The sequence below is a fragment of the Podarcis pityusensis genome, assembly GCF_964106645.2.
Source record: "Podarcis pityusensis genome assembly, chromosome: 17".
NCBI classification, from domain to species: Eukaryota; Metazoa; Chordata; class Lepidosauria; order Squamata; family Lacertidae; genus Podarcis; species Podarcis pityusensis.
In genome coordinates this window covers 4402784-4413847 of record NC_138042.1, presented here as the reverse complement: position 1 = coordinate 4413847, position 11064 = coordinate 4402784, and the positions used below count along the sequence as shown (strand labels likewise).

Below are 11064 nucleotides of genomic sequence, written 5' to 3'. Positions count from 1 at the left end.
TTAGTGGCCAAGAGAGCGATTGCACTCTTGTAAACTCTTCCATTCCTGCTTTAGGTAGAGTCTGCAACTAGCATTTTGGCCTTCCACTGCAGATAACGCCTAATCTGCCCTTGGGGAGTGGGATCCTAATTTCTTTCCTGTTGCAGTAGGAGGACCCAGCTCACACATTCTTGGAAGGAAAGGATGCTACCTATGTCTGAACCTGGGCTACTGCAGCTCTTTTAATAGCTGGGGTAGGGAACCTTAGGGACTGAAGACAAATGCTTCCCTTGGGACTCTTCCCAGCCCTACCCCCTCCTAGTCTTGTTTTGTGCTCTCCTTGAGTGTTTTTGTCTAGCCTGGCTAGAATGTGTCCTTGACTCTGATAAAGCCTCTTGCTTCCCTGGATGGAGGGAAAACAAAGAAGAGTGTGAGTAGAAACTAGCCTAGTGTACAAAGGTAAAACTTTACATTCTTTGCTCTGCTCACCTTTGCCTCTGGCTTTGCACACAACTGAGTTGCCTAGAGCTGAATACAGCTGGTAAGGTTCTCTAGCCCTTTTCCAGGATTTGGGCTTAATATCTTCTCCCTCACCTGTTCCCCTGCTTTCTCCCCAGCATGTACCTTGTCCAAGGTTTTTCATCACTGCAAGCATAATGTAAGACTGTGCACAGAGTTATGGTGATCCAAATCATGTTGCCACCAGATGGGCTTATCCACACCTTAGTTTGCCCCAGCACTTTCCTCAGGAAAACCCTCTGTTTAGCCCTGAATTGTAACAAATGGCAGTCAGGTTTTCTGTGGGCTGCCTTTGTTCCAATTGAGCGCTAAAGAGTAGGATTTCCAGGGGAAAGTGGCAAAGGCAAAACTGCTCAGACTTGTGCCTAGAAAGCACAGGACAAGCAGCAGGGTGGACAAGCCTGTTGTCCTCTGTAACTGGGAGCAACATCCAGAAGGGGGAAGCACTTCTACCAATCTCACAATCACCCTGATGCTAGGGACATACCTGTGTCTCTGTGCTGAAGACTAAACTGGATTTTACTCACACTTCTTTTTTAAAAAGCTTCAACTAGCCACTTAAGTTGAAGAAAAAGTAGCCACTGCCCCACTCCAGTATTCGCTTCTTATCATATCGTTTTTTTCCTCAACATCACTGTGCCCTTAAAGGTGCTGTTTGCATTCATTGGCACCTTTGAGCGTAAATAGCAGCTGAGGAAGGTGACTTAGGTTAGGAAACTGGCATGGGACCTTGTGAACTGCCCTGAGATCTACAGCTTAAGAGCAATATGCAATTTTAATAATAATAATAATACTGGGGCCCCAATCCAGATCAGCAGCTGCTTTTTCTTTAAAATAGTGGCCACGACACATGTTTCTAGAGTGTGAATAACATGTAGTTTTTCCTTGGATCATGTCCATAAAAGCTGGGCTGGCTGCATCCTATGACTGTTGTTGTGCAGTTTTAATAGAGCATTTAGGGAAGCCTAGCTTAAACTAATCACTTTTGCCTGTTGAACAGAGAGCAAAAGGTGTCCGCGGACAGTACCTACAGAAGAAGTTCCAGGTAATCTCAACTTTTGCCTGCCCGGGATGGTGATTCTTCTGGATCCATAGGTAGCCATTCTTTCAAGTATTGCCAATACCTGGGGCAGCCTTCCCCAGCCTGGAGTCCTCCAGATGTTTTGGACTCCACCTCCCAACTGGCCAGTGATCAGCAATGATGGGAGTTGTAGCCCAATGATCTCTGGGGAGTACCAAGTTGTGGAAGGCTGACCTGGGTCAATCACTTTCTGCTGGAAAGGGGGGAAGGAAACAAAGATATGCTGCCTTGGGTTTACAGGTGCTCTTCACATACTTATGGTCATCTAAGGCACAGATTTGCAATCAGTTTTCGTTAGTAAAGAAACAATACCTACCATGCCATGCCTTGTGCAATAAATTCCTTGTGGGATGGGAATGGTTTGAGGAACAGAACTTAGACAAGTTCCTTGAGCTGCAGAAAATCAAGATGCATCAGAGGAGCAAGACACAGGAGCATGTCTCATGGTCAGTGGAGCCTGGTGCAAAAAACAGAATTAAGAATATGCTGGCTCTGGGCCACTGCTGAACAAATGGATTTAGTTTAAGTGCCAGAACTGAGCTGAGCTCACAGTCCTTCCATACAAAAATCCATTGTTATTACTGTTAAACAATAGGGAGTCAGAAACCTTGCCAACTTCTCACCCAGTGATTTACCAATGGAGCTCGCTCTGCCTTCTGCTGGTGTCAGTGACCAAAGTAAGCACACTGGAGAGAAGGAGCTGCCTTGTATGGAGTTGGACAACTGGCACATCTAACCCCTAGAACAGTTGATCTACTGACAGGAGCTCTTCTGGGATTTGACCAGGGGTTTCTCAATTCTGCTTTCCAAGACTAGCCACAGGCTCTAGGGTGCTCAAGGCACCCCTAAGCTGTCTCCCTCTCTCTGTCCCTTCACACTTTTTGCTATTGACACGTACTTGGTAGTCTCCCTCAACTAGGCTTTGTTGCAGCTTTGTGACTTCTGAGTGGGCACCAACAAGCAATGGATTGAAGTAGTTTGTCTGCATGGTAATATTCCTTTTGTTCCCCTGCCCCCTTTCCCTGAAAGCAATTTTAAAGCAATTATTTTGGCCCACCAGAGTCCCTCATCTTTGCTCACAATTACAGTGATCATTACCATGCAGACAAAATACGTAAGAAGAACCAACCTAGATCAGACCCAAGGCCTATGTAAGCTGGCATCCTGTCTCCACAATGACCGCCTTTGGCAGGAGGTGAAACTAGGCTTTATTTCACCTGAGCCAAAGACCCTGTTTGGAACAAACACACCCCATGTGCATTTGCACACACACAGGCTGGGAGCCTCAATAGAGTCCCTCTGGAGGCTTCACCCAGGGCAAAAAAACAACAACCTGGCTAGCCTCCCCATAGTAATGGCTCTGCTCTTGGGAAGTCCACAAGTGGGATTTTACATGCAGGCTAAACTCCTGAGTGGTATGAGATCTCGGGGATACCAATACCTTGAGTGTGCTACCCTTAGAAATAAGGATGCTAGAGACACATCTTTATAGTACATGGTTTTATTTACACACATCTACAGGTTGAGTATAAGATGGAAAGGTTCATAGCATTAGCACTCAAACACATCATGCTCCACCATTAAGTTTCCAGACTTCCACAAAAGCCAAAGCTGACCTAGCTGATGATCAACTCTCCTCCGACATTCACTGATGACATCACCTCAAGGGTGGGGCGGCGGCAGGGAACCTGTCCACTTTTTGCTCAGCTTCTGAAAGCATCTCCAGTCATAGTTTCTGCAGCAAATTAGTCACTTGGACTGCCTAGTCATGCAAAGAGATGCTAAACAGGCCTGGCTAGAGCTATTAAGAGACTGGTTTGACTACTTCAGTAGCCTTTCTTTCTTCAGAATATCATTTTACAGATATAAAACTACAGGCTTGGAGGGAACCTACAGACAGGGTCATACCTAGGGGTCTGCTAGGTTGGCCCCCACCCAGGAAAGGGTGCAAAAATCACACCTCTCCACACCCAAACATCTTGCCAAAGGTGCACATGACTGTGTGTGTGTACCAATGCAGTTCCTTGCCAAGGACACAAGGGAGCCTAGGTATGCCTCTGCCCACAGATGATATCCAGACCACCAGTCCCCCCAGTCCTATGACAAGGGGATGAGGGCAATCACCCCCTCCTGCTGTTCTTCCCCAGTGACTGGAACGCAGATGCACAAAGACTAGAACTGCAGCAATCAAGCTTGCCAGTCATTAAGGTGGTTAAATTGGTATACTTGTTACATCTTTTGAAGGCCTAATCATAGGAGCTTTTAATAGGTGATGGGACTACAAAGCAGGAGGGAAATATCTTGAGCTGGAGCTATAAAACAAGGAAAATTATGATTGCAGTCCCAATCATAATCCCTACAGATGTTAAAATTTAAAAAAAACACAGACAGGTAAACCATGTGTTTTGAAAAAACCTCCATTGTTATCAAGTGCCATTTGTTCCACTTTAATGTGGTGGTTTGGAGTGAGTTACATAATTTAGCAAGTTGAAACAATACAGTCTTGTGGCTAATAGTACAATCCTATTTCATATCATAGCTGTCAACTTTTCCCTTTTCTTACGAGGAATCCTATTCAGAATAAGGGAATTTCCCTTAAAAAAAGGGAAACGTTGACAGCTATGTTTCATATATATTTAGAAGCAAGCCCTGTTTAGTAAAATAGGGATAGCACCCAGGTAAATACGTACAGTATTGCAAAAGACATGATGAGTAAAGTGCTTTGAGCAATCTGAAGTGGTATATAAACCACAGAGAATCTTAGAGTTGGAAGGGAGTCCCAGGATCATCTACTCCAACCCCCTGCAATGCAGGAATCTTTTTGCCGAATGTGGGGCTCAAACCCAAAACCCTAAGATTAAGAGTTTCATGTTCTACCAACTGAACTATCCCAGATCCTAAATATTAAATTCCATCCATTATCTTCTATCAACCTCTGCTTAGCACATCCTCTGGTGCCATATTGTCACTGAGCTGACAGGAAATGGCATTGGGAGGACTCTGCTTGCTTTTTGGTTTTCTTCCTTGCAACATTATCTTCCCCACAACATTGCACAAGGGGAACAATGATTAAAGTCCTCCCTCTCATCATCCCTGAATAAAAATAATAATCCCAAACCCTCTGCTTGAGCACAGGAAATACTCTAACTAAATGCATTTAATTGATACAAGTGAATCCGTAATCCCAGCAGAGCAAAAAGCCTCTCAATCCCATCAATCCGAGGATAGAAGGCCTTTAAATTGCCCAATCGAATAAAAGGATGAGCATAATCCTTTCCATCACATCACCGCCTAATCCCATTGAGATAGTTAGCGGTGGAGTGCATCCGTTTCTTCCAATCAGCGCTCAGCGAGTTTCTGATCCAGCCAACCAGGCAAAGGGTTTTTGCTAAACGGAGCAGAATGTAACTATTAATCTCCCATTTAGGACAGACGTGGTTGTCCACTTCCTCCAATCAGAACCCAGAGTGCCCCTATGATCCTATTTATCGAGGCACAGAGGGAGCTTAATGCCTCCTGCTGCTCTCTGAGATTTAAAAACACACACAAGCCAGCCAACCAGCGCATGGCAGGGAATTCTTCTTGCTTATACCAGATCCGAAGTGTTTTTCCTGTTGTTCTCTGCGCCTAAAGAGCATTTATTTATTTTTTGCGGCGGAGACTACAAATCCCAGCATGCCCTGCTAAACTCCCGGGGTGATCCAGCCATGAATTCGCATTCAGTTGGTGTGGGCGGGGCTATGATTGTGATGCGCCGCCACCCCCGGGGGGCGGAGTCGGAGAGGAAGGAAGGAAGAAGGAAGGAGGAGAACGCAACCAAATCCAGCGGCCAGTTCAGCTCTGGGCGGCGGCGGCGGCGGCGGCAGGTGAGGCGGTGGGAGCGCGATAGAGGCGGAGGGGTCAGACCAGGGCAGATTTTCGGGCTGAGGATCGCGGCTTCCCTGAATGCTCCTTTGCAGAGGACTTGTTTAACTGACGGCTGGGCAGATAATCGAGAGGGGGGCAGCTGCCCAAGGCTGTTGCTGGATCGTTGCTGACTTTGGGGGGGTCTTTCTTTGGTAAGACTCTTGTAGCGGGTTTTTTGGCAGGGGGAGGGAGAGAGGGAGATAAGAGGACGCACTGGGGGGGGTGTGAAGGGACGGGCCGCCTCCCTTTCAGGGAAAGTGGAATCGGTTTGGAGGAAAGTGTTGCGAGAGGGCGGCGAGCTTTTCCTCTTGCCTAAGAAAAAACGGGGCAAGAGAGAGAAAGCAAGTTTTGTGGCCAGCGGGCTCTTTCCCAACAGGTGTTTATGGCTCGGAGAGAGAAGTGACTCAGCTGAACTGCAGGGGAAGCAGGCGAGCAAAGCGGGGGGGCTGCTCGTGCCCTGCGCCTCCTTCTCCCCGGCATCTCCCTGCCCCCTTCTCGCTCACACGCGCGCCCTCCCTCTGCCAAAGGGGCCACTGAGTGCAATGGGTGGTGGGCCAATTCCTGTGGGAAACACCTTGCCCTCGTGGGCTTTAAAAATGTTTGAGGAGTTGGAAACACTTCAGGCCTGGACAGAGCAGCTTAAAAACATACACACCTCAGATATAAAGGGAAATTGTAGGAGGTCAAGCCAAAACAAATGGAACACACCTAGAGCGAGTACATTTATGGCAAGCCTGGTGCTATTTAAAACAATCCTGAGATGGGAAGACAGGGGAAATCATTGTCTTTCTCTGCATAGGGGAAGTGGCAAGGTTCTCTCTTTTTAAAACTATCTGCTGAATTTAAAAGGGAGGTTAAGGGAAAAGGTACTTCCTTGTCAGGTTTTTAAGAAAAGATAAATTTGGGGCTGCCCCGTGTATTATCGCTGCCCTAGGCAAGTTGAAATGTTGACACACTGATTGTTATGCTTGTCTTTACCTTTAACACAGGGCAGCCAATGAAGGTCTGAGGGTTACTGGGCTGCTGCCTAGCTTGAAAGTGCAGGCAGGTGCTTCTTCATACCATTGTTTAGCTATGTGGGGCAGGCACCCCTGAAATTTGGGTGCCCCAGTGGGTTGCCCAGCTTGCCTTTTTATTGGATTAGCTCTGCTGAGCAAAGGGTTGCATAGACTGGGAGCACTCTGGCAATCCCTCTGCCCCTCTCATAATCCTGATTATGTCATCCACCCTCCCGTATTCAAGCCAGCCTGTGAAATTGCCCCCAGATGGGGTTTCCTGGCCATGCTCATTGTCTCAGCACCCACTCTGTGGGCCTTCCTGCCTTAGGGTCAAATGAATGAGAGCCCTCCTTGTTCCAGTTGTTGGGAATGGAGGGAACAGTGGAACAGGAGGATCTGTGGCTGCAAGACTGTTAAAGATTAGAGGGTTCTGCAGTTTGTATTATGACAACCCTCACTTGGGATGCTCTAGGCCAAGAGTAGCTAAACTCACTGGCCGTTGGCTGGGGCTGATGGGAGTTGGAGTGCAGCAACGTCTGGGGGGTGTCACATTGCTATAGGCCCAGAATACCCTTCCTTGGGTTAGGACATGGGTAGGCAAATTAAGGCCCGGGGGCCAAATCCGGCATAATCGCCTTCTAAATCTGGCCCGCGGACGGTCCGGGAATTAGCATGTTTTTACATGACTAGAATGTGTCCTTTTATTTAAAATGCATCTCTGGGTTATTTGTGGGGCATAGGAATTTGTTCTTTTATATATATATATATAGAGAGAGAGAGAGAGAGAGAGAGAGTCCCCCCAAGAGGTCTGAGGGACAGTGGACCGATCCCCTGCTGAAAAAGTTTGCTGACCCCTGGTAGGAGATCAGATGAAGTGGTTTACTTGGTCATGGTGTGTGTGCCTCTTAATTTAATTCTTAATTAACCAATGTTTATTTCCTTGTAGGTGAACACTGTGCAGTGTGCTTGAACACTCTGCCTCCTTATCCACTCCCTGATTAGGTTGGATGCTTCTGCGCCATCACTGTTGCATCAGCAGAGGGTGCCCTTGGACCGGAGCCCAAAAGGAGAATGACCCCTGCCCAGTGAATCCATGTTTTGTCCATGCTGGAGAGGGAAAGAAGTTCTGCATGGAATGAATCCTTTACATGACTTTGCCAGCCAGCTGCGCCATGGGTGGGGCAGCCCTCTTCTTTCTCCACCTGCTGGTGGCTGGTTGGGCTCAGGGAGCGACTGCTGACAGCCCTTACCTTAGTGTGGGGGACGGGACAGCGTTGGAATTTGACTTCCCTGCAAACAGCCGTGGTGTCTTGCTGGTTTCCTGCCGCTATTCAGGGCCCAACGCTTGGCTGAGCGCGGAATCTCTGGAACCTACCGTTGTTGCCATTGAGAACGTCAGCGCTTCCTGGGGAGGAGGTTTTATGGTTGGGTTTCAGTCCAGCTTAGCTGGCCTAGCTCCTCTGCAGCTGCAGCTGCTGGAGCAGAACCGACTTATCGAGAAAGCCGATTTCCAGATCCGTGTCAGTGCTCCAGAGCCGGTGGCATCGTCGGGGTTGGGCCACTTCTCTGAGAACCCCATCCTCTATGCTCTCCTGCCTCTCATCTTCCTCAACAAATGTGCATTTGGCTGCAAGGTGGAAGTGGAGGTTCTGTGGAACTTGGTGCGCCAACCCCACCCAGTCATGCTAGGCATATTAGGCCAGTTTGTGGTCATGCCACTGTATGGCTACCTCATGTCCGTGGCCTTCTCCTTGCCTAAGCCGCTGGCCTTGGGACTGGTCATTTCTTGCTCTTCACCTGGCGGTGGCGGCGGCTACCTGTACAGTCTGCTGCTGGGTGGCGACGTCACCGTGGCCATCTCTATGACCCTCCTGTCCACAATTGCAGCCACGGGGCTGATGCCGCTGTCCTCGACATTCTACGGCTGGTTGCTGGGTGCCCACGAGACTCTCCACGTCCCCTTCCTCAAGATCTTCATCACCCTGCTCTTCATCGCTGTGCCCATCTCCACTGGCATGTTGGTCAAGTGCAAGCTGCCTCGCCTCGCCCGCCTCCTGCTGCTCCTGATCAAGCCATTCAGCTTCACCCTCATTATAGGAGGACTCTTCATGGCGTACCACATGGGCGCCTTTATCCTGGCGAATGTGCAGGCCCCGATTGTGCTGGCGGGCGTCACTGTGCCCCTCTTTGGCCTGTTGTTGGGCTACTTGCTAGCTTGGTGCTTAGCGCTGCCTGGGCCACAGCGCCGGACGGTTAGCATTGAGATTGGGGTACAGAACAGCCTGCTGGCTCTGGCTGTGTTGCAGCTCTCCTTCCAGCGGGCCCAGGCTGACTTTGCCTCGCAGGCTCCTTTCATCGTGGCCCTGAGCAGCACTTCAGAGATGTTGTTGCTGGTTTTGGGGAACCTGGCATACAACAGACTCTGTTCTGCTGGCTCCTGAGTGCTCCTGGGTGAGGGGAGGCAGATACCAAAGATGTCAAAACATTGGCTGTGGCCTGCAAGAAGAGACGGATACCATAGGCCTTAGAAGCTGGTCTTGGGGTGCTTTCCCCCATCCCTGGGGTGTGGATTCCAAGGCCTCAGCCTCTCAACCTTCCAAGGGGTGGCTTGGGTACCAAAGGGGCCCTTTGAAGTGAGAAGCACACACCTCCCAGAGGCTGCTTGTGTGTTAGGAATCCACATCATCTGGCCTTTTTGTTTTCTTTTTTCTTGTCTACTTGTTTTTCTACACAGCGAGTGGTGCCTCTGGAGCTTAGAGCTAGAGCTGTACTGACTGTGAGGTGGAAGATGGGGGGTGGAACTGACCCATTTCTTCTCTCCCATTCACCAGGGATACAGGGTTTGAATAAAACGAAAGAGATAATATGTTCTGTGTGGCTGTCTTTCTTCTTCTTATTTCCTTCCAGGAGCTGCAGAAATGGGGCTTTGTGGAGTGATGGGCAGACATGGAGGCAGCCTAGGAGGATTTTTTCACATTTTTTTAAAAAAGCTAGTGCCCCTGAAATGTGTTTGAAGGCTTGGCTGAAAATGTCAGAAACAAATAAAAACTCCAAAATCCACACTTGTGTGATGCCTTTTATTATGGCCAACCAAAATGTCACTTGTAGGAACTAATAAAGGTGTTGCCCAACTGTGGATTTTGGATTATTATTATTGTTTTCTTATAGACTGAGATAATGAAGTAAAAAAAGTTTGGAGTTGGGTGATTGTTTTTTTCCAGAGAATTACAGGGAATATGAGAGGGACATTGTAGTCTCCCTCCCTGTGTGTGCATAAGTGTGTGTAAGAATATATATGCATCCCCTCTACTGTTGTCTCTGATAAACAAATTTCTTATTAATATTTTTGCAGTGTTAAACAAGTTTTTTAAATGGAGGCAGTGAGGAAGAGTATATGCAGACCATTCTGTCACTCAGCAGTCTGAACAAAAGGAACTCTACCTCTGGCCTGTGAAGAGCCAGCTCTGCTGCGTCAATATTCAGTATCCTCCTAGTACAGCAGGCACTAACCTGTTGGCCTCCGGCTCCAGCATGGCCAGTGGTCAGGGATGAAGGGAGCTAAAATCCAACAACAGTGGGAAAACCACACGTTGGCCACCTCTGAGCTAGTTCAACTTCAGCTCTCGCTACTCATGCGGAATGCCTGCTGAGTATAGATCACAGTCTGCTGCCTTTCACTATTTCCAGGCTGGCTGTGTCTGGCATACCACAGGGGACATGGTGGAGAGTGGTGACATTTGTGCCCAGTCCTCTTGTCCAGCACAGTTTGTTCTGAGGGCAGTGATCGTTTGCTGCGTTGAGTGTCTCAATTAAAGGTGTTTGATCTTGTGCCAGAGGAAAACAGTGACTTTACTACTACTAAACTGCCCTTCTCACCCGTCAGCTTAAAGAGTTCAATCTACTTTTTCAACTATGGCCCCAAATCCATTTTGTGGACCACTTTCCCTTTCATCACCCCCCTCACCCTCCCCTGCACTGCCTGGTTGGGTGGACAGTGCTGGAGATGGATTAACAATCAGGCAGAGAATGGAGTAGAGTAGGACACACACACACACACCCCTAAACTGAGAGCCCCTTCTGTGTTGTAAGTATTAAGGAGACGTAAGGAGACGCCTGTTCTGTTCTACGCTTGGTGGGGAGAGGCATGTTCTGCTCCAAAAGTCTTCATGGAATGGTTTGTTTCATTGTTTGATAGGGCAGTAAGAATGAGTACTAGCTAATGTTTGCGATCCTACCCGCACTAGGGAGTAGGTCTCATTGAAATTCAGTGGGAATTGTTTCTGAGTAAATATGCATAGGATTACATTGTAAGTTTGAGTCATGGTCGGGGTGTGCGTGATGGAAGTTGTAATCTAGCTTTGAAGAGGAAGTTAAATGAAAAGGAGAAGTGGTATCATAGATGCATTCTGGAAATGGTCAGGGGGGTGGGGTTTCAACTAATGAAAATTGTGGGATTAGCAGGATGTTCATAACGGTTCCACATCTGTGGATGAGGGTTGCCTAAGGGCATCAGATGTATAGAATTCAAATTCAGTCGTCGTAGAGCTCCCGTATCCTTTAATCCATTGGTGGGCATTATCT

The 11064-nt window shown here is 48.1% G+C and overlaps 1 protein-coding gene and 1 long non-coding RNA gene across 2 annotated transcripts; one reads left to right on the top strand and one right to left on the bottom strand.

The window, feature by feature from the left end:
• Positions 1-41: 41 nt before the first annotated feature.
• On the bottom strand, positions 42-7209 carry LOC308466613. Its single transcript, XR_013980913.1, has 3 exons — positions 6464-7209; positions 1896-2036; positions 42-382 (listed from the first exon to the last, which is right to left on the bottom strand). It is a non-coding gene; the product is annotated as an uncharacterized lncRNA (long non-coding RNA).
• Positions 5110-9349, top strand: SLC10A3 (solute carrier family 10 member 3). Its single transcript, XM_080987501.1, has 2 exons — positions 5110-5445; positions 7430-9349. Exon 2 carries the CDS (start codon positions 7632-7634, stop codon positions 8922-8924), a length of 1293 nt encoding a protein of 430 aa, XP_080843627.1. The 5' UTR covers positions 5110-5445; positions 7430-7631; the 3' UTR covers positions 8925-9349.
• Positions 9350-11064: the final 1715 nt, after the last annotated feature.